Source organism: Rattus rattus, chromosome 2 (assembly GCF_011064425.1).
Source record: "Rattus rattus isolate New Zealand chromosome 2, Rrattus_CSIRO_v1, whole genome shotgun sequence".
NCBI classification, from domain to species: domain Eukaryota; kingdom Metazoa; phylum Chordata; class Mammalia; order Rodentia; family Muridae; genus Rattus; species Rattus rattus.
The window spans coordinates 39505008-39532119 of record NC_046155.1 but is presented as its reverse complement, the minus strand read 5'-3'; the positions used below and the strand labels follow the sequence as shown (position 1 = coordinate 39532119).

Here is a 27112-nt window from a genome sequence, read left to right as displayed (position 1 = left end):
CCTAGAAAGTAGTCAAACCCTAGAGATGGTAAGTAGTCAGTGGTTCCTAAGAGCTTGGTGTGACATACTTGGCTGTAAGGAGACATAATGACCTTTTCTGGGGATGATGGAAATGCAGTGTGTTGTGACTCTGTTGGTAATTGTAGGGTCTGCTTATTTGTCAAATGCTATAATTTGTATGTTCATGTGCCTGTGCAGTGCGTGTGTATGTGTGTATGTGTGTGTGTGTGTATTCATAACCCATATGAATATAAGTCAGGCCCAACCCTACTTAACTTCAGATGAGATTGGGCATGATTAAAGTTGGATGGTTGTAGACCATCTTCTATAGTGAAGACTGGCCTCAAACTTACAATGTGGTGAGGATGACCTTAAGGTCCTGATCCTCCTGCATATACCTGCCTGGAATTATAGGCACACACCACTACAGTCAACGTATTTTTTCAAAGCATATTAATACAGTTTGACTTGAGCATCAATGCAGTTTAGAGGTTGAGTCTTTGGTTAGTGTACCCTTGAAACTCTGGGCTTGGTCTTCATCACCATCCAAAAGCAATAAAGGTCTCACATTGTGAGCACCCATGGCTTGAGACCTCTTAATTCTGAGGGCTATCCACTTGAACATTGGTGATAATGTTTGCCCATAAGTGAGAGGGGCAGTACCTAGACACTCGGCACCTGATTCAGGCTGCTTAGTTTCCATGGTCAACCTCAGCATAGTCAGGCAAGCTGCGTCACCTCTCTGTGCCTCATTCGCGAACTAACACTGTGTTAATGCTTGCTGTCATGAGTCAAATTATTTAAGGCACCTAGAACATTTTTCTGGTACATTGTGAGCATCAACTGTAAACATCCACAATTACATATCAACCTCTGATAATAGTATTTTGTTTCTTTTGTTTTGTTTAAACATTTACAAAGTTATTTTTTTTTTAAATTGACTTGTTGCTTGAAGAGATCTGGGATGGTATCTAAACAGAGTCAGGCAGATAAAATGAAGCAAGGAAGTTGAGTGAGATGCCCCAAGTCCTCGGAATCTGTGACTAGCTGTGAACTAGAAGCCTGGCCATGTGGCTCCCGGTTCAGCTCTGTTTGACCAAGGGTTACAGTGTTTGCATTTTCAACACTAACCGTGGGGATTTATCATGCGACTGCCATTCATCCGCTCCCTTGTATGCTTTTCTGCAGAGCCCTCCAGAGCTGCAGCTGGAGAAGACTTGCCTGCCACCAGCATGAGTTCTGGTAAGTCATTTAAAATCCCCCCCCCTTTCTCTTGTCAGATCTATGAAACTGCACGGGTTCACTTAGATTTCCTATATCTTAGTGTCATCAACAGCAACATTTGCACTTACAATGCAAATGATTGTCCCACCCAGGATTATGAAGAGCTGTGCCGTACACTGTGTATTCCAGGCCTGCCTTCACAGGATCCTCCTTTCCTTTCCGTGGGTTATTGTTGACATACAGTGAGCTGCAGTTATTTTAAGTCTGTGATGGATAAACTTCGGCACATTTCGGTACCTTAGCGGTCTTTCTTAATCTAGATGATCGAGGCCAAATACACGGTATAATCATGTTTATCCCCAGATTGGGGGCTAACCCAACACTTCCTTTATCCGGCTCTCAGAACAACTAACTTTTGCTTTTAAGAATCAGGATCTAAATAAAAGTATTTTTAGTCCTGGATGGGGATGGGAGGCTTGGGGCAGGGAAGGCAGAACAGGGGGCAGATTCCTGTGCCTTATGCAGCTGACTCTCTTCAGGTTCCAGCCTGGAGACGTTTCCTTCCGGGTATTGGTCCCACCTTGGCCTCCTGGACCTGAGGTGGGGATGGGAGGCAGGGGACCATGTAAGTATGTCACTCAGGATTCTTCTGATCCTGCACCTCATTGAGAATATTTTCAGAGACCGATAGCTTAAAGAGTCTTTCCTATTTATTTACATTCAGTGTTTAGCCAAGTCCTGACCTGTGTAGGACCGTGTGTGGTGAGGCCTGGGAGGGCTATGGAGGGGGCAGTTCAGGGCTGCACCTGTCCCCTTACGCTTCACGTGCCCATGCACCTATGTGCGTGTGTGTTTGTGTTCTGGGCCTTTGCTTCTCTGCTGTGAGGTGGACATGCTAATAGCCCTGACTGAATCATTGGGAGTTTTCTGAGACCGGGGATAGCAAAGCTCCTAATGTGCTGAGCTCTGTGCCTGCGGACGTGACAGGATCTGCACGTGTGTGGTATCTTGCTGTTGTTAGCCTGGAGTTCCTCCTGGTAAAGTGAGGGACTTGGTTTGCCCTGGGCCCCTTCAGTGTGTTTTCTGTGCCAAAGTAGACATGGATGCATCTCACTGACTCAGTTTCTTTGGTTTGCCTCTTGGGTCATTCTTATGTTTTTAGATGCATATATATAGCCCAGACTGGCCTTGAACTCTCCTTTATGGAGGCAAGGATGACCTGGAATCTTGATCATCCTACCTTTGGCTCCCGAGTGCTGGAGTTACATGTGTGGTTGGTGCTGGAGATGGAACCCAGGGCTTCACCCGTGTTGGTAATGGTTGTGACAGATAAGCCATGTCCTCAGTCCTGCCCTTTGTTATCATTTATAATAGCCTGGACCATTTTCCTATTTCCCTTTAAAAACAAACAAAAACTTGCTCTGGGGCTAGTAAAGTCTCCTGCTCTTCTAAGCCTAAAGGCAGGAGAAGGAGGGGGCGGGGAGGGAGGCAGGAGGGTGCTCGGTTCCCAGGGGGGTGCCTTCCTCCTCTGAATCTCTCAGGCAGGTGCTGGAAGGAAACTTCGCCCAGGAGTCCAAAATCCTAGGCCTTTTGACCTGAAAATCCTGTCTTGGGACTTTTAATCCCAAGGAAATGAAAACACTACCGGTGAAGGTGGGTGGGGAGGGAGAGGCTGTGTACCCTTGTGTTTACCACGTTGGAAAGAGAGTAGCTAAATGGAAAATACTTGGTTGCATCTTTAGTGGAAAGAATGGCAGTTAAAAAAAAAAAAAAAAAAGCGTATTGTTACTGTTTCAGCTGGTCCTGAGCTGCCTCTCCCTCTGAGGGAAGCAAAGTTCTTGCAGGCTCTTGTTTCTCCGAACCCCCACTCTCAGGCCGGGCCTAGCTTGATGCCTCTGACATACAGATGGGGAAACTGAACTCTGAGGAATTAATCAGCTGTGTCCAGTTGCCGTGCAGTGTGTGTGGGGGGGGTGGCGAGGGGGCGAGGGGGACACAACAGCGCGGTACAGCCACATACATACGCTACCAAAGCTGAGCCCTGTTTTGAGTGTTAATTTCTAAATCCCAAATGCTTATTTCAGTTCGGTTGTTCTGTTTAACTAAAAAGGGAAAGGGGAGAGAAAGAATGTGAACCTGGCAGTAGCTCGCAGGCTGCTCCTGAGATGGTGTGCTCACAGAGATGCTGGGATGGCAGGTTTAGCAGATAGCGGGTGTTGGGTAAGTGTCACACCTGGGACAGATGGCACAGTTGAAGAGATGTGATCTAGATGAGGCACTCAGGGACAGGACAGGTAAAGGGTATGTGGTAGGCAGTGGGAGCCCTTTTTCTTTCTTAACACCCCCCCTAGCCCACCCCTTCTTCCACTGTCCCAAAATGAGGCTTCAGGGTGGATTTGACTCTAAGAGAGTGAGCCTTTGTCTGCAGGTGGCTGTGAGCCACAAACAGGATACACTCCGGGCCACTGTGGGGGAAGGGCTGCCCAGGTGCTGTACAGGCATTGGCCTGGCTACACTGTAACCTGTTTATCAGGCGCTCAGCCTTTCAAGAGGCTGCCCATTAAAAGCCCAGTAAGGTGGCTTAGTTTTAGCCAGATTAGCGCATAGGATGTGAAATGGGTTTTAGGGCCTACCATTTGAGGGAATTTATAACAAGTCAGGAAACAAGACTGCTTATCTTAGTTGGGGAAGAAGATGGGCTGTAAGTGGGGCAGTTCAGTCTCCTGGTTAGTGAGCTCGGATAGGCTTGGCCCTTTGAGCCTCAATTATCTTATCAATAGAATTGCAGTTCCTAACTTTAGCTCCCAAGGACTAGACCCCAAGGAGATAGTGAAATAGAAATTGTGGGATACTCAGCATGGATTAGCAACCCTGGCAAACACATGCTTAAAGAACTGTAGTAATGATTGTAGCTCTGTTGCCATTTTGCTGTGAGAGTCCCTCCAAGCCATTGGCCACATACCCTTGGTCTTCCTTGGACCACCTCTGAGTTCCCACAAGCATGGGTGGAGAACCCGGTAGGCAGGGAGGGTGTCAGTGTTGGCAGCTGAGCAGAGCTCAGGAAAATCTCAAATGACACTGAGGTGGCAGTCAGCTTGAGCCCCAAGGATTTCCCTAAAGTAAGGAAAGGGGGTGAAGTCTTCCTGGCTAGGGACTTTGTAGCCAAGATCCAAGTCTGAAAATCTCACCTTCTCAGGAGTTGAGAGCAGGCAGGAGGGTGCAGGGCTGTGACGTGCCACTGAGGCTTCAGGTAGAAAAGGGAGGTGGAATGAGTGGTCAGGACACCATGCCATCTCCGGGACAGTAACACAGGTTCCAGAATGGTGAAGAGTGACAGTGTCTAAAGCCGCAGTTTATAGAAAAGTCAGCTCCTCTTTGACAAGTAGACCTGGGGCAGCCATTGAGATACTTTAAATGTCAATCAAAGAACTCCAGTGAAGCATTAGGATTTGTACGCCCCACAACACACTTCCCATCCCCAAATAGCCTTTGTATCCGGTCTGGTTCAGAACTCTCCCAGGCACCCTGGGGTGCTGGTCCCAAGCCTGAGAAAGCTGATGGGGTGTGTGTGTGTGTGTGTGTGTGTGTGTGTGTGTGTGTGCGCGCGTGCGTGTGTGGTTAGAACTGCTGAGCGTCTTAGCTCTATCCTACCTCATACTCTGATTGTTGAACAAGCATGGTCACAAGCCTTCTGTTCATCTTTCTTTCAGAATGTGATGTTGGAAGTTCTAAAGCTGTGGTGAATGGCTTGGCACCCGGCAGCCATGGACCAGACAAAGGTAAGGCTTGGTATGAGAAAGCGTTTCAGGAAGATGCAGGGCATGCTGGGTAGGGACATTCCCACCTCTCTGGGGAAGACATCATTGGCCTAGTCTTAGGCTTAGTTCCTGTCATGGCTTCCTGAGACCTGAGCTGTGGTCAGGTCTTCATGGGTCTGAGGCTGCCTCTTCCAACTCTGAGATGGTGTGCTCACAGGGATGCTGGGATGGCAGGTTAGAGAGTGGGTGCTGGGTAAGTGTCATACCTGGTGCAGATGGCACTCGTTGGCCTGGAATTGCCTGTATACGGGCACCTTCACCTGTCACAAATGCAAACACACCCTCAGTCCTGTGAATGAAGTCATTTCAGTGTCATTGATTTTAACTCCTCCCCTTGTGTTCAAGAAAGAGCTGTGTCCACATGGACAAGCGCTTTACCACTAAGCTGCCTTCTAGGTCCTCATATTTCCACTGTAAAAATTCTTCCAAATAGGAGATAGAAATGTGAACTGAATTATTGATATGGTAAGAAGACATTCGAGAGCCTGGAAGCCCACTTTGGGGGCCTCTCTCAGCCGCTCCGTCTTGGATCCTGAGAACTTTTTCCTTTCCTACTTACTAAGTCTCCTTTGTTTTTAAATGAAAAATCCCCTTTGCTTAAAAAACAATAATAATGAAGAGGACGCCTCTTGAGGTCCTGTTTGCCTAGGACACTCCGACCCCCAATCTGACATTGGTCTTGCAGTATGAGGTACAGGAACAAAGTTGGAGTAATTAGATGAACGCAATCCCGGTTCTGCCTGTGAAGAGCAGAGACGGACATGGGGGTGGGAGGTGTTCATCTCTGCAGGTGCAACTTCTCTTACCTCCAGAGGGAGGCAGTGTGACCTCAGTGTGTCCCATCCTGGGCTCCAGTGACTCCATGAGCAGCGATCTCTATGTTCTACAGTGCCACTGAGGAATAATAAAATCTCTGTTTGGGGCATTGAAGTAAAAAAAAAAAAGGTGCAACTCCCAAAGAATAATTTCAGAGTTTGCCATACTTAGTCTTTGTAAATTTCGTCAAATGCACCCAAATATTCCCTTGGAGAAGGCAAGGTGTTCTCTCAGTAGGAACGCTCTGGAGAGAGAAGGCAGAGGGCGAAAGGTGGGGAGTGAGAGGCTTGGGTGGCATGAGGCTGAGCTCGTTGAGGACAGGAATTCAGTGCCACTTTTGTCCCCCACCTCCCTGGCTTTCTGCCCTTCTCCACTCAGTGTGTAAGTTCATGTGGGCTATGTTCTCAGGGTCTTGGGCCATCTTGGCTGTCTTGCTCGGACCAGGGCTGTGAAGGGTTGCAAGGGAGTATTTATTTAAACTGGGAGCGTGGGAGGGCTTCTGAAACCCTGGGACTACCAACTACATCGCTAAATCTGCCTATAAGAGACTTTTATTAAAAGAGTTTTTTTTAAGGGGCGGAGGGTATGTCACAGCAGGTAGTAATGGCTTTTCTCTGCCTTAGCTAGACTCACGTTCGGTACGAAACAAGAGACAGGTTGTAACCTATAGGGTACCAGAGTGGCCTGCCGTGGACCCTGAGCCAGGATAACTGGGCTCCTGCCTCAGCCTCTGCACTTGAGAACAAACGTAGAACAAGTGACTGAGCGATTAGCTGAGCCGCTTACTTCTTCCTCTGGAGATGGCAGCCCAGCTCTGCTCCCACCCCAGCACCGTCTCCCAAGTGATTGTTAAGATACAGTGATCAGATTCCTGTGAGAAGTTCATTCAATCTAGATATATGCAGAATTGTCACTCTTGACTTAGTTATTGCAGACATATACCGTGTGTGTGCCATGTGCCTCCTGAGGCAGTGGCAGGACAGGGCAGGATGGGCGCTGTCCACCTTGAAGGTGTTTCCCACTTTCCTTCCTGCCCACTTGACAATCCCAGTCACGTGGTGCTGAGTCGATAGATAGTCTCTTATTTCTAAGCAGACCTACCCCGTGTCATTCTGTGTTCTGTGACCCCTGGACACAGTCCACTGGGGTCACTTTGGTACCCTTGTGCATCTTTCTTTCCTTACTGCTGTTAAAGAGAAAGAGCGAGGGAGGTTTGACGATGTGCCCATCATTGAGATGGGAATCTAGGCAGGCAAGGAATGGGGTCTCAGCGTCCAGCACTGCTGAGTACTGGGGTGCTGTCCAGAGCCTTCATCATCCACACTTGGACACTTGGCACCTCCTTTGTAGCAAAGTGCGGGCTTAGGCAGCACCATCTGTTCCCCACCAGATAGGGGTTCTGATTTGCATGGGGTCAGAGGGTGTGGACTGTCAGAGCAGGCACAGGATCCTAAAAGGTACGATTTGAGAGAAGCAGGCAGTCTACAAGAGTATTCCTCTCTTAGCTGCACTCAGCCTGCAGCCATAACCCTGTCCTCAAAGCCTGGCTGTACGGCAGATGACCCACTATTCCCAAGGGACACCTCGTACTCAGATTGTATCCCCTTCTACTTGCCAGGCCATCTGTGTGTCTGTACGTCTCTGTCCAGCCTTGGCAAGCTCTCTGTGCCAGGGGCTGCCAATACGCACGGATCAACTCCATCTGAATGATGGCCGCAGAAAGGCTTCAGCCATCTTGGCCCAGAACCCCAGAGAGAGAAAGCAGGCTATTTTTAATGACTGCATCCACGTCTCTTTGCATTGTTCTTCTAGCGTAGGCAGCTTCCTCCTATTGTCCCCGCACAGTTCCTCGACTTGCCTGAGCGTCTCCCAAATGTTGTTTCTGGATGCACCGTTTACCCTTTTGTGTTTTCAACAGCCGACCCTTTGCGTGCTCGCTCTATATCTGCTGTTAAAATAATTCCCGTGAAGACAGTGAAAAGCCCTTCAGGCCTAGTACTCCCTCCAGGTATCTCTCTTTGGGGCTGTTTCTTTTAATTGTCGGATCATGCATGGTTTCTTTTCCTTCTTTGCTCCTAACATCATACTGTGAGCCCTAATCCTTGCATGATATAAGGCATTTCCTCTCCTTAAGTTGTTTCCTTTCTGTATGTATTTGTGTGTATGTGTGTGTGTGTGTGTGTGTGTGTCTGTCTGTCTGTCTGTCTGAAGTGTGTATGCCAGGGAGAAGTAGAGGAAGAACCAAAAGCTGCAGCCTTGTCCTCCCTGCTTTAGAAGGCTTGGTGCAGAGGCTGAACCTTCACTCTGTGGCGGGGCTCACTCCTAAGAGGCTTGCAACTCCCGATACTTGTGTGAAAACCCCGGTTCTTGGAGAGTTAACCTGGCCTCACGGAGAACCTCTGAGTCAGGCTGAATGTGAAGCAGCTCTCATATATGTCGATGTCAGATGGTGGTTCCCCGGGTGATACTCAGGGCCATTTCCCAGAGCACGGCAGCCCCTCTCTGGCTTCACCTACAGTTCCTTCCTGCCTCTCTTCTCCAAGAGGCGGGGGCATACAGTTCCCTTGAGGTTCTGACTCAAAGTTTTGTGAAGTCCAAGTGGGACAAGTGGAGCCGACAGATGAGCTGCGGTTTTGCCAGTTTGCCTGTCACCCCTGTGACCCTGGTCTGGCTTTCCCAGTAATTGTATAATGCCGGCCACTTACTTTCTTGATGGGGTCAGATGCTCTCTGAGGTCGCCATGTGGTCTGTGATGTGCTGTGAGTTTCGTGGTTTCCTCTCTCATGGAAGAGGGATGCAGGGGCAGGAATAAAAAGCAGGGGAAAAGGAAGCTCGCCTTCTCATTACTGCGACCCCCAATCCTCCACCCCCAAACTGACATGGGCAGGGCACACTCTAAGCTCCAGCCTCTCATCCTCATTGTGGTAATTTTAGCTCAGGAAGCGGGACTTGAGCGGTTTGGCAGGTATGGGGCTGTAGGAAGTAAGTGTGGTGTTGACTTAGCTCAGCTGCACATAAACACTTGGCTCTGTGCTCTGAGAAGTAGCATGGTCTGCACTCCTTTCCTGCCTCATGACTGACTTTCCTGAAGGAGGAACACCGGGCCTGCTAAAGCAAGCCGACTCTATTAGCCACAGGTTCAGTTAGTTACGGTGAATTACAGTCAAAAATACTAAATGGAAACAGTTATTAAATATTAAGTGAAGAAAGGTTAAATGGAAACAACACACAAGTTGAGATAACTTTGGTTACAATGTTATAACTCTACCATTTTGGAAGAACCCACTGTTGCCAGTCTTTTACTGTGCCCACCTTATACATTAAACCTTATCATAAGTATGTCTGTTTGTACAGGAAAGATATTGATCCTTTAGACTGAGTATTATCTGTGCTTTAAGACCTCCATGGGGGGGACTAGGGACACGTCGCCCTGGATTCAGATGACTGCTTTGAGAGTCTTCCTAAAGAGGCCCAGGCTCTCTTATGGACCTTGTCCCTGCATGTGGACAGTGAGGAGTCTGTGTAGATGGAAGAGAGGTTCAGAGGACACTGTTGCATGTGACCGAGCCTGTCTGGCCACCTTCCTGTTCTCTCATCATACTGGAGTGTGAAAGCTCCTATCTGTGAACAGCACCTCCCTCTGTCTCGTAGTTCAGGAGTATTGACCAACGAGAGATGCAAGGAGTCGCCTTTCTCTTCGGAACATTCCCCGATGGCCACGTTGCTCGCTTGCTATTTTTGTGAGAAGGGTGATCTGCAAGCTTGAGAGATCTTTCACAACCTCTTCTGTGAACCATGCCTTACTAACTGGCCAGAAGTCTGCTTAGCAACTCAAACTTCATTTCGTAGGAATGAGCCAGCTCCTTCCACTGGGAAATGTTTTCAGCTGACGTTGTAACTCATGCCTTTATCAGAGCTTACCTTGCCTCTTCTCCTAATCTCATGATGCTGGTCTACCGTTGTACAGATTAATTCTCATTGGTCACAGATGTTTGAAGGGTAGGCATAGATGTAACCAGGTTCATCTCATTCCCCTGCCGTAACCTCTGCTAACCGGACTATCCTGCAACTCCCTCAGAGGTCTTGGTTCTAACCCTGTCCTTTGGATCTTCCTTTTCAGACATGGACCCTACAAAAATCTGCACAGGGAAAGGGACAGTGACCCTTCGGGCCTCGTCTTCCTACAGGGAGACCCCAAGCAGCAGCCCTGTGAGCCCCCAGGAATCTCCGAAGCATGAAAACAAGTCAGGTAGGTTGCCCTGGAGTCTGGGAGAGGAGATGTGCAGAGGGGTGGGTGGATGTCCTTGTGGTTCTGCGGGGTGGGGAGAGGTGATGTGAATTCATCAGCCACATCCTTCTTCTCCTGGGGTCCCAGGATAGTGACTTCTGTCCCTTCTGTGACGATTGGTATGTCAAGCCCTGATCTGTGACCAGGCCTAGTGACCTCTGCTTTGACTGAGCAGAGAGCCCTGTTAGATGTCCGGCCCTGTGAAGACTGTGTTGTATGGATGTAGGCAGAGAGCCCTGCTAGATGGCCGGTCCTGTGAAGACTGTGTTGTATGGATGTAGGCAGTTCAGCATCTGCAAACACATGGTATAGGACGGTGATTAGATGTCCCTAAGGCTCTGCCCACTTCTGAGGCTGGCTCTGACTTGGCCAGGTAGGGCTAGCCGAAGAAGCCAGAGGCAGGAGTACAGTGCGAAAACCATGGGGCATGGGTATTGGGTAGGGACCAGGCTGCCAGGGCAGGGAGGATCACAAGAGCACTTCTAAGATCAGTGGTGAGCAAGAGCCTGGTCAAACCCATGGAACCCATGCACAGACCCTCTGCCCACCCTGACACCATAGACTGGGAAACCTGAGTGCATATCACATGGTCTTGGGACTTCAGCCTTCGACTCTGGATTCTGGTAGCTCTTTGTTTATATCCTGTCTCTTCCTCCTGAGGGCTGGGCAGTCAGGGACAGTTGATTTCCTCTCTCAACCCTAAGGCTCTCACCTGTGCCATGGGATTGACAGTACCTGCTACGTGGGATTGTTAGAAGCAAGGAAGAGATTCGGGGATTTTAACAGGCCTGCTGGTATGGGATAAGCTGTCCAATGTGAGGTACCAGTTAGATTAAGATTGGCATTGGGGTTATCTTGACCTTTCCAGAGAGCATTCAACAGCCTGTGCATTCTGCCATTGCTGACTTGTCCACAGCTTGGGGCGGCTCAGTCGCTAACCATTCTGTAGGGCTCTCTGCATCACAAGCATCCAAAGTAGACAGGCCAGATGGGTGTCAGACTTGTGATGCCTGCTTGCCAGTCTGAGGTAGGGTCTTTGCTTTTGTATTTCTGACAAGTTCTTAGGTCGCCCTGTAGAGCTGGCCCAGGGACCACATTTGAAAGTGGGGTTTTCTTTTCTTTTGAAACCGGGATGCTTAGCACATTCTTGGAGTCAGAGTGTAAGGGAAATAGGACTTGCAACCTTTGGTACAGTGGGAGGCAGGCGTTGTGGCCTGATAGAGTTATGTAGCCCACAAATGAGAAATGCTCGAATCTTCTGACGTCCTGCAGCGGTCGCCTATAATGGGTACCAAGGCAGATGCTTGAGAGTGAAGCCAGTGTTTGAGCACAAGCTCCTTATGGGTGATGGAGAACCCCAGGGAGGTCTTCTCTGTTCCTCAGCCTAGGGAAAGGCTTGAATCATCCTCAGACTCCAAATTCTTGGTTCTTATGTCTAAGCCCACACTTGATTCCTGGCCCGCTGGAATTTGCCATTCTCTTCTCTAGGAAAGATGTGGGCAAGAAGAAAGGCAAAATAATTTCTTCACAAGGCTGGAGGATATGTGGGGAAGAGAGATTTCCAAAGAGAAAAGCTAGTCAGACAAGCATAACCTGCCAATCCTTAGGCAACGGAGAGGGGGCCTTGAGCTCCCTCTAGTGGTTCTAACGGGCACTAATACAGAGCAGAGCTTTTTACTGTGCTGCTTGCTAGGGGACTATTGTGCTACAGAATTATGGGTCCAGCCGATGCAGATAAGGAAGCACCATCTTGTCCTGTGGTAATTCCCACAGGTTTATTCCAACAGATTTGGTGCGAGAGAATTTCATCCTTTTCAGTGAGTCTTTAAAAGCTTCTTAAAATGCAAATAGGAGGAAGAACTGGTGGTTTATTAAAGCGGTGCCTGTAGTTTCTCCTCCAAGACTCATCTTACATTAAATAAGAGTCTTCCCCCCATGAAGTTAAAGTCGTTGGCTCCAAATTAGCATTTGCACACCGCCTGTGCTCTCACCTTTACCGCCCCGTCCATCCCTGTAGCTTTCCATGTCGCTGTCTATTTGCTTGAGCTCCAGTGATATATACAGATACCTCCAGTTTTCAGCCATTGTTCTGACTTCTTCCTCTAATGAGAGGCAGTATAGCTAGGGGGTCACTGAGTCCCCTCTCTCTTGGCCTTGGCCACTTACTATCTTTAGAACATGGACAAATTCGTCAACCTTAGAAGGCTTCAGTTTTCCCATCTATAAATTGGGCAGTATCCTACTGGAGTTGGTGACTTTAAACTAGCTCCTTCATGTCAAGCATTCCGCACAGGCCTGCCATGATAACCCTTGTTGTCACTTGTTGTGGGTCAGGAGGCCTGCGAAAGGTGACATACTGTCCGTTAGAAGGCATGAGGTTCTGGGCCAGGAGTGAGTGCGGTGTGGATAGAGAACAGGGTAAAGGGTCTTTTGAGAGAATGAGGTAACAAGGCTCGATGTGAGACTCAGGGAATCCAGGCTGACCAGCTAGTTTTCTAGAGGGGGAATTTGTGAGGGATGTTTTCAAGGGATGATCAATTCTGTTATTGTCTGTGTTGAGTTTCCTGGCACGAGAAGGGCTTTGGGAGGCATTTGGAAATTAAAACCTGCAGTGTGGATGGAGGAGTCTTGTGCACACACATGAACTCTGGGATTATGGAGGCATCCTCTTTCGTGGATTGCTACTACCAAGCTTAAAAGCATGTGTGAGCGTGAAACCAGAGGAAAGGAAGCTGGGGCCCTTAAAGGCGTCCAGTTTAAACCTGCTGCTCAGGCTCCTGCTTTAAAATCTAATTTAAATTATAATTGAATTAAATTTAAATTTACTTTTTAATTTAATTTTTTTATTATGTGTATGTCTCTGTGTAGGTGTGTGTCTCTGTAGGTGTGTGTCTCTGTAGGTGTGTGTCTCTGTAGGTGTGTGTCTCTGTAGGTGTGTGTATCTGATAGGTGTATGTCTCTGTGTAGGTGTGTGTCTCTGTGTAGGTGTGTCTCTGTGTAGGTGTGTGTCTCTGTATAGGTGTGTATCTGTGTAGGTGTGTGTCTCTGTGTAGGTGTGTCTCTGTGTAGGTTTGTCTCTGTGTAGGTGTGTGTCTCTGTGTAGGTGTGTATCTGTGTAGGTGTGTGTCTCTGTAGGTGTGTATCTCTGTATAGTGTGTGTCTCTGTGTAGGTGTGTGTCTCTGTGGTGTGTAGGTGTGTGTCTGTGTAGGTGTGTGTCTCTGTATAGGTGTGTATCTGTGTAGGTGTGTGTCTCTGTGTAGGTGTGTGTCTGTGTGTATGTGTAGGTGTGTATCTGTGTAGGTGTGTGTCTCTGTGTAGGTGTGTATCTGTGTAGGTGTGTGTCTCTGTGTAGGTGTGTCTCTGTGTAGGTTTGTCTCTGTGTAGGTGTGTGTCTCTGTATAGGTGTGTATCTGTGTAGGTGTGTGTCTTTGTGTAGGTGTGTGTCTCTGTAGGTATGTATCTCTGTAGGTGTGTGTCTCTGTGTAGGTGTGTATCTGTGTAGGTGTGTGTCTCTGTGTAGGTGTGTGTCTTTGTGTAGGTGTGTGTCTCTGTAGGTATGTATCTCTGTAGGTGTGTGTCTCTGTGTAGGTGTGTATCTGTGTAGGTGTGTGTCTCTGTGTAGGTGTGTGTCTTTGTGTAGGTGTGTGTCTCTGTAGGTATGTATCTCTGTAGGTGTGTGTCTCTGTGTAGCTGTGTATCTGTGTAAGTGTGTGTCTCTGTGTAGGTGTGTATCTGTGTCTGTGTGTGTGTGTCTCTGTGTGGGGTGTGTATCTGTGTAGGTGTGTGTCTCTGTGTGGTGTGTCTGTGTAAGTGTGTGTCTGTGTAGGGTGTGTATCTGTGTAGGTGTGTGTCTCTGTGTGTAGGTGTGTATCTGTGTGGGTGTGTGTCTCTCTGTGTAGGTTTGTCTCTGTGTGGTGTGTGTCTCTGTATGTGTATCTGTGTAGGTGTGTGTCTTTGTGTAGGTGTGTGTCTCTGTAGGTATGTATCTCTGTAGGTGTGTGTCTCTGTGTGGTGTGTATCTGTGTAGGTGTGTGTCTCTCTGTGTAGGTGTGTGTCTTTGTGTAGGTGTGTGTGTCTCTGTAGGTATGTATCTCTGTGTGTGGGGTGTGTATCTCTGTGTAGGTGTGTCTTTGTGTGGGGGTGTGTGTCTCTGTGGGGTATGTATCTCTGTAGGTGTGTGTCTCTGTGTAGCTGTGTAGGTGTGTGTCTCTGTGTAGGTGTGTCTCTGTGTGTAGGTGTGTATCTGTGTAGGTGTGTGTCTCTGTGTAGGTGTGTATCTGTGTAGGTGTGTGTCTCTGTGTAGGTGTGTATCTGTGTAAGTGTGTGTCTGTGTGTAGGTGTGTGTCTGTGTGGGTGTGTGTCTCTGTGTGTGTGTGTGTAGGGGTGTGTATCTGTGTAAGTGTGTGTCTCTGTGTAGGTGTGTATCTGTGTAAGTGTGTGTGTGTCTCTGTGTAGGTGTGTCTCTGTGTAGGTGTGTGTCTCTGTGTAGGTGTGTATCTGTGTAAGTGTGTGTCTCTGTGTAGGTGTATATACATAAGTGCAGGTGTCTGGAGAACAGAGGTGACACATTCTGTTGGACCTGGAATTACAGGTGGTAGCAAGCTGCTCCCCAGCCCAATGTAGGTGCTTAGAACTGGGTTGGGGCTCTTTGAAAGAGCAGTAAGGACTTTAACCACTGAACCATTTCTCCCCCCACCCCAAGCCCTGCCCTTGAGTGGTAACTGGACCTCAGGTCCCTGATCAACCCCACATCTCTGATGGACCTTGGGATTAGAATGATTTGAGAAGAATGAAATGATCTTAATACTGACTCCCTTTGCCTGGGAGGAGCCTTATCATTTTATCCATGTTTCCTGCTCTTATCACCCAGCCACGTCTGGGCGTTCACCATGTCAATTCCGAGCAACCCCATCAGTGCCCTAGACCAATGGTTTTCTCTTTACTTTTGGAACAGCAGTCTGCACTGGTAGGGGGTGAAATTCCCAGTTCCTTTCTGGTGTGATCTGGAGACCGTGTAACTTGTTACCCTAGATGCTGGACCCTAACTCAGTCTCCAGGCTCTCAGTTAGGAGTTCCTTGCCATCTACGCACTGTGCTTGTTGGTCCCAGCATTTGCTACAAAGCTATCCTCAGACAGAGTGACTGTTGCAGCCACAACCACCTCATTTCTTTTTTTGTGATTCTCCTCTCCTGACTGGCAGTGCCAAACGTCTCAGAAATTAGGTCGTCTTTTCCCATGAAGTCAGTGTTCTGTTTTGCTTTTGCTTTTGTTATTTGCTTGCTTTGTTTTTGAGGCAGGGTTTCTCTGATAGCCCTGACTGAAATCAGTGGTTTTTATGAGCCTATGTGTAAGAATTAGGGTCAGCTGTAAAGTTAGAGGAAAGGACCTCTTGAGATACCACCATCCCTTCTGACACCCAGATGCAAATTTAGGGCATTCCTCAAAACACCCCAGGCTTAGAGCTAATGCTAGAAGGGTCCAATTTGTTTGCTCAGGGAAAGCATAGAGATTAAAATCAGCCCAGAGAAGTTCATGGTACAGAGTCTGGAGAGATAGCAACATGTCCCCGACAGATTATTTTCCAGTATTCAGTGAGTGAACCCCAGGGCAGAAGTGTTCACCGTTATCTTCCTCAAAGACCCATCTCTACTCTAGTAGGCAACGAAGCTCTTGCTGACTGAAAGTCCTGACTCTAAATCACTTTACTGTTCTTCAAGACCTCAGCTAAACAAGACTTCCTATTTGATATAGCACTCCAGGGACTTGGCAGTCATCTCCAGAAGCCCAGGGTAAAGACCAAACCTTTGTTTTTTTTAATTACTTATTATTTACATTTCAATTGTTATTGTCCCCCCTCCCGGTTTCCAGTCGTCCTCAAACTCCCCATCCCATCTCCCCTCCTCTTTGTCTCTATGAGGGTGCTCCCCCACCCACCAACCCACTCCTACCTCACCACTCTAGCATCCCCCTATTGCTGGGGCAACAAGGTTCCACAGGACCAAGAGCCTCCCCTCCCACTGATGCCAGATAAGGCAATCCTCTGCTACATATGCAGCTGGAGTCATGAACCCATGTATATTCTTTGATTGGTTGTTTAGTCTCTGGGAGCTCTGGGAAGTTCGATTAGTTGATATTGTTCTTCCTGTGGGGTTGCAATCCCCATCAGCTCCTTCAGTCATTCCCCTAAGTCTTCCATTGGCGTCCCCGGGCTCAGTCCAGTGATTGTGAGTATCTGCATCTGTCTTAGTCAGATGCTGGCAGAGTCTTTCAGAGGACAGCCATACTAGGCTCCTATCTGCAATCACAACATGGCATCAGCAGTGGTGTCATGGTGTCTGCAGATTGGCTGGATCTCAAGTTAGGGCAGTCTCTGGATGGCCTTTCCTTCAAGGACCAACCCTTTTTATTCATGATATTAATTTCTCCACTGGATATCATAAATAGAAAAGTACAAGTAAGATTAGGGACATGCACAGACCTGCTTTGAGCATATCATCTACCTCAGAGCCTTTTCTAGACCACATCGAGCCCGACTTAGTGAAAAGTATCCTCAGGTCCCAAGAAAAACCATTTTTAAAAAATAAGCAAGAAACCAAAAATGAAGTTAGAAAAGAAATAAGGTAATAGTTGATATCTGGAAACTTCTATCCATGGGGCAGAGAGGTCTATAAAGAGCAGGTAGGATAAAAGGTACAGCAGACTTGTGGGGTTTTTTGTTTGTTTGTTTGTTTTTTTGTTTTTTTAACAGAAAGACTGAGTATTTTCAGGCTGCAGATCTACAGGCCAGCCTTCCATTTTATTGGAGGAAGCATTTTGACAGTCTCTTCCATCAGGAGTCAGTAATTGATGACTATGTATGTAAAACTTCACCTTGTGCACTCAGATATAATTGGCCCTGGGCTGCTACCCACCTTCCAGTTTCGAAGGGAAAGATAATGGATGAGGGCTGACAAGCTGCCAGCGATGCGCTCTCCTTCAGTACGGAACCCAGCTGCTGACTGAGATCCTGGGAGTTCACCTTTTGAACACAGTGAGGGGAATGGTTTTGAAGATTTGGGATGAGTCATTTCCCAAGGACAGTATGGCTTTGAATTTACTAAACGGAGGGATCTCGTACTGTAATTTATATCTTTGTGGGTTTACCTATGTTTTGAGCTACACATGGTGCTGTATACCTGTAATCTCACCACTTAGGAGGCAGAAGCAGGAGGATTGCTGAGAGTTTGAGGCCGGCCTGGGCTACACACCAAATACCCTATCAGCTGGAACTTTATAGTAAGACCGTGTTTCAAACCCAAACATGACTGTGGAGATGGCTCCATGCACGCTTCCTGTGTAGATACAAGCCCCCGAGCTTGGATCCCCAGTACCTGTGTAAGAGCCCAGCATAGTTGTTCATGTCCGTGACCCAGTGCTGAGGTGGTGGGAGAGACAGGAGAATCTGGGGCTTCTGGTGAGCAGCCTAATAGAATCAGTGAGTGCCAAGTTCACTGAGAGACGTTGTTTCAAAAAACAAGATGGATGGAGACTGAGCAGGTATATTGAGTTGTTGACCTCTGGCTCCCACATGCATACACACGGGCAAACGTACCCACGGATATATGTATGTTTCTTACATTGACATGAAACATACAAAAAACAAAACCATAATAGCACACACACATATACATACACACACATCATATAATTTATATCTGTGGGGATTTCTCTCCCTGTGTTTTGGATTCCAGTTTTATAAAACTCATTTATTATAAATACCATATATTTTATTATTTTTAGATTTTATTTTATGTATATGAATGCTTTGCCCCCATGCATATATGTGTAGCATATGTGTGCACGGTGCCTGCAGAAGTCAGAAAAGGACATCAGGTTTCCTAGAACTGGAGTTTTAAAGAAAACTGACTGGTTGGGAATCGAACCTGGGTTCTCTACAAAGCACAAGAAGTTGCTTTTAACCACTCAGCCATCTCTCCAGTCCTTGTGGTTGGCTTAGTCCTGTGACTCAGGAAAGAGTCCGTGTCTGTTTTGCAGATGAAGACGCGCAGTTGATAAGGTAGAGGATTTGACCTCACGGGAGGTCGTCTGATGGTATGAAGATGGCTTCCTTTTAGTGCCTATCGCTTTAGAAGGATGGCCTCTCCTTGATTTCCATGGCCCATCTGTCTTCCAGTGTGACTTGAATAGAACCAACTCAACAGGGAAAAAAGTGGGCAAAAGAATGTGTCCCCAAGTGTGTGTGCTGCATTTTACCTCTATGCCTGAGGAGCTCCTCACTTGAAACCTATTGCTATTTGGTGGATATATAAACTTAATGCATTCGAAAAGTGGCCTGGCAAGAGGTGTCTGAAAATAGCAACTTGGAGAAGAAGAAGGGACATTAAGAGCGATTGAGTGAAGAGGGTGAAGGGCCTTTGTCACAGAATGTGTCTAGCGGTCTAGAGTCGGCTGGGTACATGAAGTTCTCTGGGGCAGGCGTGGACCTAGCAGTGAGTATCGAATGTGGTCACCTTCACATGGCCGATCTCAGATTCCTCGGCAACCTTGGGCGGAGGACACGAGGAGGGACTTTAGTTTACAGATAAGAAATTCGAACTTCGGTGAGGTTAACATACTTGCTTCGGTTACACAAGCCAGTTCAATGCGATAACAGTAACATTCGTGAACCACATGCCCCGGGAGAGTTCAACTCAGTGACTGCTGAAGAAGGCAGATGGCTAGGAATCGTCTGTTAGGGACTGGCAGGGATGTAAAGGGCCACCTACTACGAGAGTATATATAACCGAGTCACCTTAAAATTCTGCATGCTGGGGATGTGACAGTCTTGCTCCCCATAAGGATACTTCAAAGATAATATTTGCAGTAATTCTTTGAGAATATCCTACAGTCTCTTTTGGTCATCTTCACTTTCCCACTTCCTGGTAGATCCACCCCCTTCCCCCTTCCCACCCAGTGTTGTTGGTCATCCTACCTGAGGTCACACCCTTAAAGAGAGCTGAGTAACCCAACTTCATTACACCTCCCACACTCTGAACTTAGATTATTTTCCTGGCCTTAGCTTCCTCAGGGGTCTTGTGAATGGTTCTAGAATTGCCACGAGTTCCTGATGTGCAGTTATCCAGTTAGTCAGGAAAACTGTTTCTTTGTAGTCATCCCCACCTCTGGCTCTTTATGCTTCCTCTTCTGAGATGGTCCCTGAACCTTGGGGTGTCTAAGGCTGTTTTTTACTGTGCCTTCTGTCACTGGTTAGAGTGTAGGGTGTGTGGACTGCCACTGTCAGCATCACTGTTAGAAATGCAAACTCTTGGGCCCTCATGAAGTATGGGGAGCGTTTGCTTAGATACTGAATAGGTATAAAGTGTAACTGTCTGGCACCTGAAAGGTCCTTAGTAAATGTTTGCTGATCTTTGTTTCGGTAAAAATAAAAAAGTGACAGAACTGGTTCCTATACATCATGGTGGTCGAGAATTCCCTCATCAGTGGGCCATTGGAGCTAGCGGCTGGTTCCAGTGTGGCGCCATGCTACATTAGCCTATCTTCTAACCCTAGCAGTCTCTCCGCCCCCATTGCTGGTCACCCTGGCCAGCCTTGACCAGCTGGGAACTCTCTGGTCCCAGCCACCCAATAAACTCATGACTCAATAAACTGTAACCCAACGATCAGATTTACATGTTAAATTCTCAGTGCACAATACATCCATCCACACAATTAACTTACAACCAATTGATAAGGATATAAACTGCCCACCTAGATAAGATATAATTTGCCCATCTAGACAACACAAAATCCTGTACACATCCATCCCTTAAGAATAGTTATAACAACCTGTAAATGTGCAGAGAGGAATCTTAACATCCACCACCATGTTCTCTTGGCTGCCTCTCTCCTCCTCGCTCCGGCCTGTTAGAGTAGGGGTAGCCAAACTGGCCATGAGCAAAATCTAGCCTGCTGCCTAAGTGGCCTTCGTGTTTTAAATGACTGGTAGAAAAATGCAGAGAAAGATGATATTCCATGATACATGAAAGCTGTCAAAATTTAGTGCCCATCAATAAGGGTGTTTGGAAGCACAGCCCATTTCCTTTCTGGATTATCTGTACTTGTTCCCTGCCGTGGTGCACGGTCACATACAGGGTCACTGGGTCTTATTTGAAGCACTCAAGACCAGAAGAATTTCAGATTTGTTTCTTTTAGATTTTGGAGTGCTTGCATTCTAAATAGTGGAGCATGTTGTGGAAGGAGCCCAACCCTAAATAGGGGATTCATTTGTGTTTCACATAACTTCATACATGGAGCCTATTGTATTTTTAGCACACTTTGACTGATCTGTCATATGAAATCAAGTCGGGTATGGGTTTTTCTTATCAAAATTTTTTATTAGATTTATTTAAAAATTGTGTGTGCTTATCCACCCCCCCCCAGCCTCCCTTTGGCAGAGGCCAGAAGGGGGCAGGGCATCGGATCTCTTAGATCTGGAGTCATAGGCATTCGTGGGATTCCTGACTCGTTATGTGGGTACTGGGATCTAAACTCCACTCACCGTGATTGTGTAGCAAAACCTTCTTAACTGCTGAGCTATCTGTCCAGCCTGTGTCCTGAGTGTTTTTGTACTTTGAGTCATGTGCTGGAGATGCTCAGATCCAAAAACAAACAAGCAAAAGCCACCAAACAGAAACCTGCCACTGAGGCGTCCTTCAGTCAGCCTCTACGGCCATTCTGAGCCTGCAGCAGGCTTGGGGGTGGGGGCTGGACAGCGGAGAGCTCTGTTGCCTTTCAGTCTGTAAAGTAAGAATGTCAAGGAACAATTGTTTCTTCATTCCTGTGAATGTGGTCTTGTGTTCTCAAAGGTCAGCGCCTGTGAACACATCATGGTCTCAAGTGGGTTCCTATGGTAATCGGGCCTTCTTGACTGAGGGAGTTTTGTGTCAGACGAGGGCCACTGATTTTCATCAGTCAGTGTGTCTCATGCTTGCTTCCCGCAAACATAACCGGTTCTGTTCTTCCCTCTTTGTTTTCATCCTTCTCGCTCCTTGCACAGGCCTGGAGCCAGAGGACCCTTCAGCAGGTATGGCTTTTCTTGCATTCTTAGCCTCTGTGCCTTGGGGGCAGCAGGGACCCTTGAACTAGTGGGAAGCCGGTGGGTGTTACCTGTGAGTGATGGGCTTTGTTTGTGTTTTTCTTGCCTCAGATGAATGGAAACTTTCTTCCAGTGCCGATGCCAATGGCAACGCCCAGCCCTCCCCACTCGCTGCCAAGGGCTATAGAAGTGTGCATCCCAGCCTTTCGGCTGACAAGCCCCAGGTAGGTGTGTGCATGCAGACGGGGTGGAGACTCCTTGGCAGCCCAAACTTGTGCCTTCCAGCTGGACTAGGGAGTAGCGTCCAGACTCTGATCCTCTCTGGGATAGCTTTTTAAGGAGGAGACTCTTAGGAGGAGAGTTTGGGCTCAATGAGAACAAGAGAATGGGATGAGGTTGGTCTCTGTGGTGTTGGAAGCAGGCCTGCTGTGCTCTAGGTTTGATATACACGTGGAAAGGTTCTAAAAGAAGGAATCCACTTAGCCTGGAACAGGTAGGAGAAAGTCTAGGCTTATTTTTCAGAAACTGTTCAGAGCGTAAGATTCCGATGAGCGTCTCTGGTGTTTACCTCACTAACTTTCTAAAGCGGAGACTTTCAGAGTTCGAGTGACCATACTGCGACAGGTTAACATCAGCTATTTGTGACCAAACCATAAATCCATAGCCCAAGGGTCTGAGGACAGCAATCACAACACACACACACACACACACACACACACACACACACACACACACACACACACACGCACACACATACACACACACACATATACACACATGCACACGTACACACACACACACGCACACGCACACACACCCTGAATAGGTACCTTCTCATCTGCTCTTGGAAGCAAAGAGGGGTTAGGCCTTGATAGTGCTTGCATGGCAGACAGTCCTCTACAACTATTCAGTTTAGTGTAGGCTTGATTTTGCTTTGGTTGTTGCTCCTAGGTGGTTTTCCACCTTTTTAAAAATTCTCCTCACTATACTTTGCCATTTTTAATAAAAGGAATAGATCCTATCATTCCAGTGGCGTATGAAGGGTGCTTTATAAGGAGGAGCCACTTACACGGAATGGAGCCATCTTCCTGTAGGAGGTACCATTGCTCAGGAGACCCCTGGATGGTTCAAGCCCCTGTCCTTCTGAAGGGCGCCTAGAACACACAAGGGAACGAGATGGTATCTTCCCTCTGTAGACCTGTCTCCCTGGTCTGCAGCTTGCCGCTCATCTGTCTTGTTGTTGTTGAGCAGCACCATTAAGCCTTTCTGCCTCCTGCCATGATTTATCTCCCGACTTTCAGCTCTGTACACGCAGGCCCTGGTTAGAGGCAGGCACTGTGGGTAGGCCTGGCTTCCTGGAGGTCGTTTGTCTGTTAAATGGCTTCTCAGAGTTTTCCCATGTGAGAGCTTTCTGAGTTTATGATACGCTGCCTGTGGTATCAGCACTTCCTTTGCAGCCATCTCAAGTATGGATACTGTTGCTATACTCACACTGGAGCGCAGCCGGCATCCAGTCGAAGCATTAAGTACACTGTCTTCCACCATCAGTGGCTTAGCCTTAACCCTCCAGTGCCTCTCGGTTTTGTGAACGCAAAAAAAGCAAGGGCCGGGCCGGGGTTGTATTGCAGGGGTGGAAACACTTGCCTGGTATGTCCAAGGCCCAGGGTCTATTTCCCAGCACTGCATGGCTAAAGATCACAGGGGAGGTAAAGAATCTGTTTAGCACAACTTCATTGTGCACTTGTACTTAGACCAGTGTGCTGCACACCGCCCTTGGGGAGTTGATAAGGGGAGCTTTATAGTAAGGTTGAGCATCCTGTGCTGTGTCCAGCAGCACATGTCACGATCTGTCGGTCAGCTTTACATTTCCTGCACTGTCTTCAGGGAGTCAGACCGACAGCTGACATAGGAAATGTGTTCTACACGCTCAGTGTTAGAGTCGCCCACTCCAATGTCGAGAACTCTGTGTCCTGTATTACTTGGCAGGTTTATTTCCTGGAAGTTATCATGCCATCTTAGCTGTGTAGCGCTTGCTATGATTAGTCACCGGCTTCCATAAAGGCAAGGCGGGCCGGGCACCTTCTTGGCTTTGTTCCAGCCCTGTGGAGTTTATGAATCTGTTGGCAGAACATCTTCCCTTAAGGGCTCAGGTACCTTCCAGAAGATGGATGGGCAGGCCTATGAGGCCTATGTCCTGCCCACCTGGGCTCACTCCTCCCAACCCTCCAGGGTTCCCATGGCCAGGGAACCACAGTGTCCCTTTCCGTGATGTCATCATCAGCGTGTCAGTCCCAGTAGAGATGAGGCTCGGAAGTTTCTGAAATATAAACTATATAAACACACCATGTTTTCTAAGAAGTGTCCCTCTCCCATAGACATGCATTACCGAAAAGATAGTTGAGTTTCATTTGTGGGCAGTGGGCAGGGTAGGCTGCAGTACTTAAAACTAAGCCAAAAACTACTTATTCCTTTGTGTCCCTGCTCAGTCCAACTGCAGCTCCTTCTTTAGAGTTAAAAGAAGCCCAGGACAGGAAGTTCTTTGACTCTGTACATTGTGGACACTCTGGGGAAGTGTCCTCCCTGTAAGATTACAACCCTAGCAGGACTTGTTCCTGACGTCACGTAGTCCTGGTTCCATGCATGGCCATGGCTGATTGAGTTTAAAAACCATCGGAAACATTTCTATCTTTGGGCAAGAAGTCACTTGCGAGAGACTCTGGGGCAAAGTCAAAGCGAACCTGAGCCAATATCAAAATGGCTTTCTCCTTGCTTCTTCTCGTTAGCCCTGTGCGCTTCCTTGGCACCCCCGATGGTGGGAGCTAGTTCACTTGTCATTTCTGGGGATTGTCAGTTAGACTACAAAGTGTTCTAGCACTCACTCGAAGCTCATCAGACTGAAGAGCTAATGGGACAGGTCCTGCCCTTGTCATATCCTAGAGGGGCTCTTTGTGGTAGGTTTGGGGCTGCTAAAAATGGCCACACTTCACTGGCACTATGGTGCGTGGAGTGGATAAGACACATCCTGGTTAACTGAAGACAACCAAATGGTTGCCTCTGACCCAGACTGTCTGCCGTGTCAAACTTGTGTTTGAAGTGTAGGCTGTAGACTGTTTCTGGATGATAGTCTAATCCAGACCAAATAAATAAATAAATAAATAAATAAATAAATAAATAAATAAATAAATAAATAAATAAATGACCTTTCCCACTTATCTAGTCCCCTTTCTAATGTCCCTTCCTGTTCCCATTTATCTTCTACAAAGTATGAAAGTAAAGTGAAAGTCGGCCTCGATGTGGGCAGTTACATGCATATGAGTTCCCAGTGTGCTCACCTGTGCGTGCCCACGCAAAGACAAAAGAAGGCTATGAGGTGGTTTCCTCAGCTGTTGTCTTACAGGCAGACAAAACCCTTGAGACAGGGTTTGTCACTGAGCGACAAGCTCACTGTTTCAGCCAGGCCAGCTGGCCAGTGAGCTCTGGGATCCCCCATCTGTGCCCCACATTGTTAGGGGTTCAGGCATTTACAGTCATGCCAAGCATTTTCTTTGAGTCCTTGGGATCTGAACTCAGGTCCTCACACTGGACGCTCCTACTCATGGAGCCATCTTCCCAGTCTCTTCCTAGTTTTCCTTTGTAACAAACCTGCCATATGTTCACCAACTTCTAGTTGCTCTCACAGCAATTAGAGGAGGGTTCTGGTTTTGTTCTCACACTGAGATCTGGAGATCAGGGCCCGTGAGCAAAGTCTGGGAACGTTGGTGCTGCTTCTCTGGGAGTCTAGTTCCCAGGTGAGCCACAGGTTGGCTGAGGAGGATCAGGCTACAGAGTCAGCTGGCCTCCTGCCCCTCTGCCCCACTGAGACCCATGGAAGAAAGGTTGAATGGAAAGGGATGAGGGATGAGTTTCAACTCTAACTCTGAACTGGTGTGGCTAAAGTTGATCACCCAAGTATAAAAACGATTGCCTGTGCATGGTGGTAGACTGGCTGAATAAACCAGACCCATCCCAACCCCATAGGCTAATTACATGCCCAGGTGCTTCCTAAGTGGGAGACTGCATGTTTTTAATCTCATGACGATTTCCCATGCCCTCTTATTTGTTCTGGGGATTGAACTTGGAGCCTTAAACATGCTAGGCAAACGGAGCCATATCCTTCAACTATGTTCTTAGTGATTATTTCTGTCATTCCATTATTTCTTCTGGGAGAAGAGGACACGCAGACTCAGTTTTTAATGCCCTCCCCTAAATGAACTCTACATGCTCGTGGAATCGAGAACCGAATCAGGGGCTCAAGGAAGGCATCTGCCTCCTGCCAACACACATGTAGAAGGGCCTTCCATTTCTCCTTTTCTAGGGGGAAAGAATTATAGTGACGCAGACACGTCTAGTGAACTTAAACTTTTAAAGCGAAGGCTTCAACAGGAGTCCTGAGGAAGGGGGGTTGGGGAGGAAAGAGGACCCAGCCCAGGGCCTTCTCCACTGGCAGATGGGCCCGCAGTCGGGATGCAGGCCAATGAGCACTGGGGATGGAGCTGGCTCTGCCTCCCTGGCTGGTGAGTCAGGCCAGCCCTGCAGGTAAGTGAGTCAGTCCTCAGGGCTGCCCAGATAACAGCTGTGGGCCCCTGAAGGATTCGCTTACAATTCTGTCAAGAGTTGTTTGTCTTTTATCATGCTGTGCTGCTGTTTCTAATGGCCCTTCTCTCCACCCCCTCCCCCTTTCTTTCTCTCTGTTCTGATGTCATATCTTGAATCCACCACTAAAGGTTCTGTCTCCCCCACGCCTTCCTTTCCCTCAAGAGGACGGCTTTGCATGGCAATCCCCCACCATCCACCGCAACTACAAGGATTCCCTTTACATGAGCTCACCGAAGCCCTACATCCCACCCAGCACCCCCAGCCAACAGAACCCCTCACTGCCTCCGCCCATCTCTGTTCCCCTGGGAGCTAGGTTGGCTCCCCCAAATGCATCATGTTCTGGTTCATTGCTTTTGGGGTCCATGGGCCTTGATGTGCCCTCCCAACCCCAGCAACATTATATGGGATCCAGATTAGTGTATAGTAAGAATGTGAGCTCTAACCCACGTCATGAGGCCATAGGGAATAAACAGGTCAGCAGCTTATATGTCCCGTGTTTATCCAATAACATTTGCTGGGCAACGTCGGAAAACTACTCTCCTGTTGCACGTGACTCAGCCCAAGACACTCCCTCGGAGGCTGCAGGCACCCAGGCACCAGCTCCCAGCCATGTCCCTGGCACAGTCACAGCCAGCACTGGAAAACCACCCCCTGCTCCTCCTCCTGACCCTCCCAAGCTATCCTTTAACAACCACAAAGATGCCGGTAACCGCGGTGAGAATCCCACACTGGGGACATGGGCCTCATTCCCAGATGCAGTGAGGCCTCCCAGACTAGGCCCCCAGGTTACCTCTGATTCCGAAAACCAGAAGAACAAAGAAACTTACCTTTTGCAGCCGTGTTATCCAGCCAAGGCAAGAAACTAGGAATGTTTGTGTGTCTTCTACACTGTCTCTCTCAGAACCGGTTTAAATGGCTCACTTGTTCTTTGGGCTTCCCTACCCTCTCTCTCCTCACCAGTAATGCTACAGCACTTGAGTCCTGAATTCTTCTGTCTAACCCTCTCAGCACAGCCTCTTCTGTCTCCCTGGCTCTTGTCTGTAAATGTCTCAGTACGCCAGATGGTGGAATTCATAGGCTAATAACGTGGTAAGAGTGTCTCTAAGTCTTACAACAAGGGGCTAAAGAGCCTGCATTTTGCTCCAGGCTTGCGGGCTCTGTGGCAGTTTTGTGGGGTTAAACGCTGTCCGCTTGCCCTCCTGCCTCTTCTGTTGTTTGTTCTCTTTCTCTCTCATAAAGTGTTAAAAGGATTCAA

At 47.9% G+C, this 27112-nt stretch overlaps 1 protein-coding gene across 34 annotated transcripts in view; it reads left to right on the top strand.

Annotated features, from left to right (window-relative positions):
• The first annotated feature begins 240 nt into the window (after positions 1–240).
• Sorbs1 (sorbin and SH3 domain containing 1) overlaps positions 241–27112 on the top strand; it is a 115599-nt gene continuing 88727 nt past the window's right edge. For 9 of the 34 annotated variants that reach the window (XM_032891901.1, XM_032891903.1, XM_032891913.1 and 6 more), the window contains exon 1: positions 24444–26711. In XM_032891901.1, coding sequence (XP_032747792.1) covers positions 26079–26711 — 633 coding nt within the window. In that variant the 5' untranslated portion in view covers positions 24444–26078. Of the gene's footprint in view, positions 1243–4934; positions 5004–7776; positions 7867–9978; positions 10108–21183; positions 21211–21333; positions 21447–24443; positions 26712–27112 lie in introns of those variants that run through there. The other 25 variants (XM_032891910.1, XM_032891908.1, XM_032891905.1 and 22 more) reach the window with 16 other exon arrangements.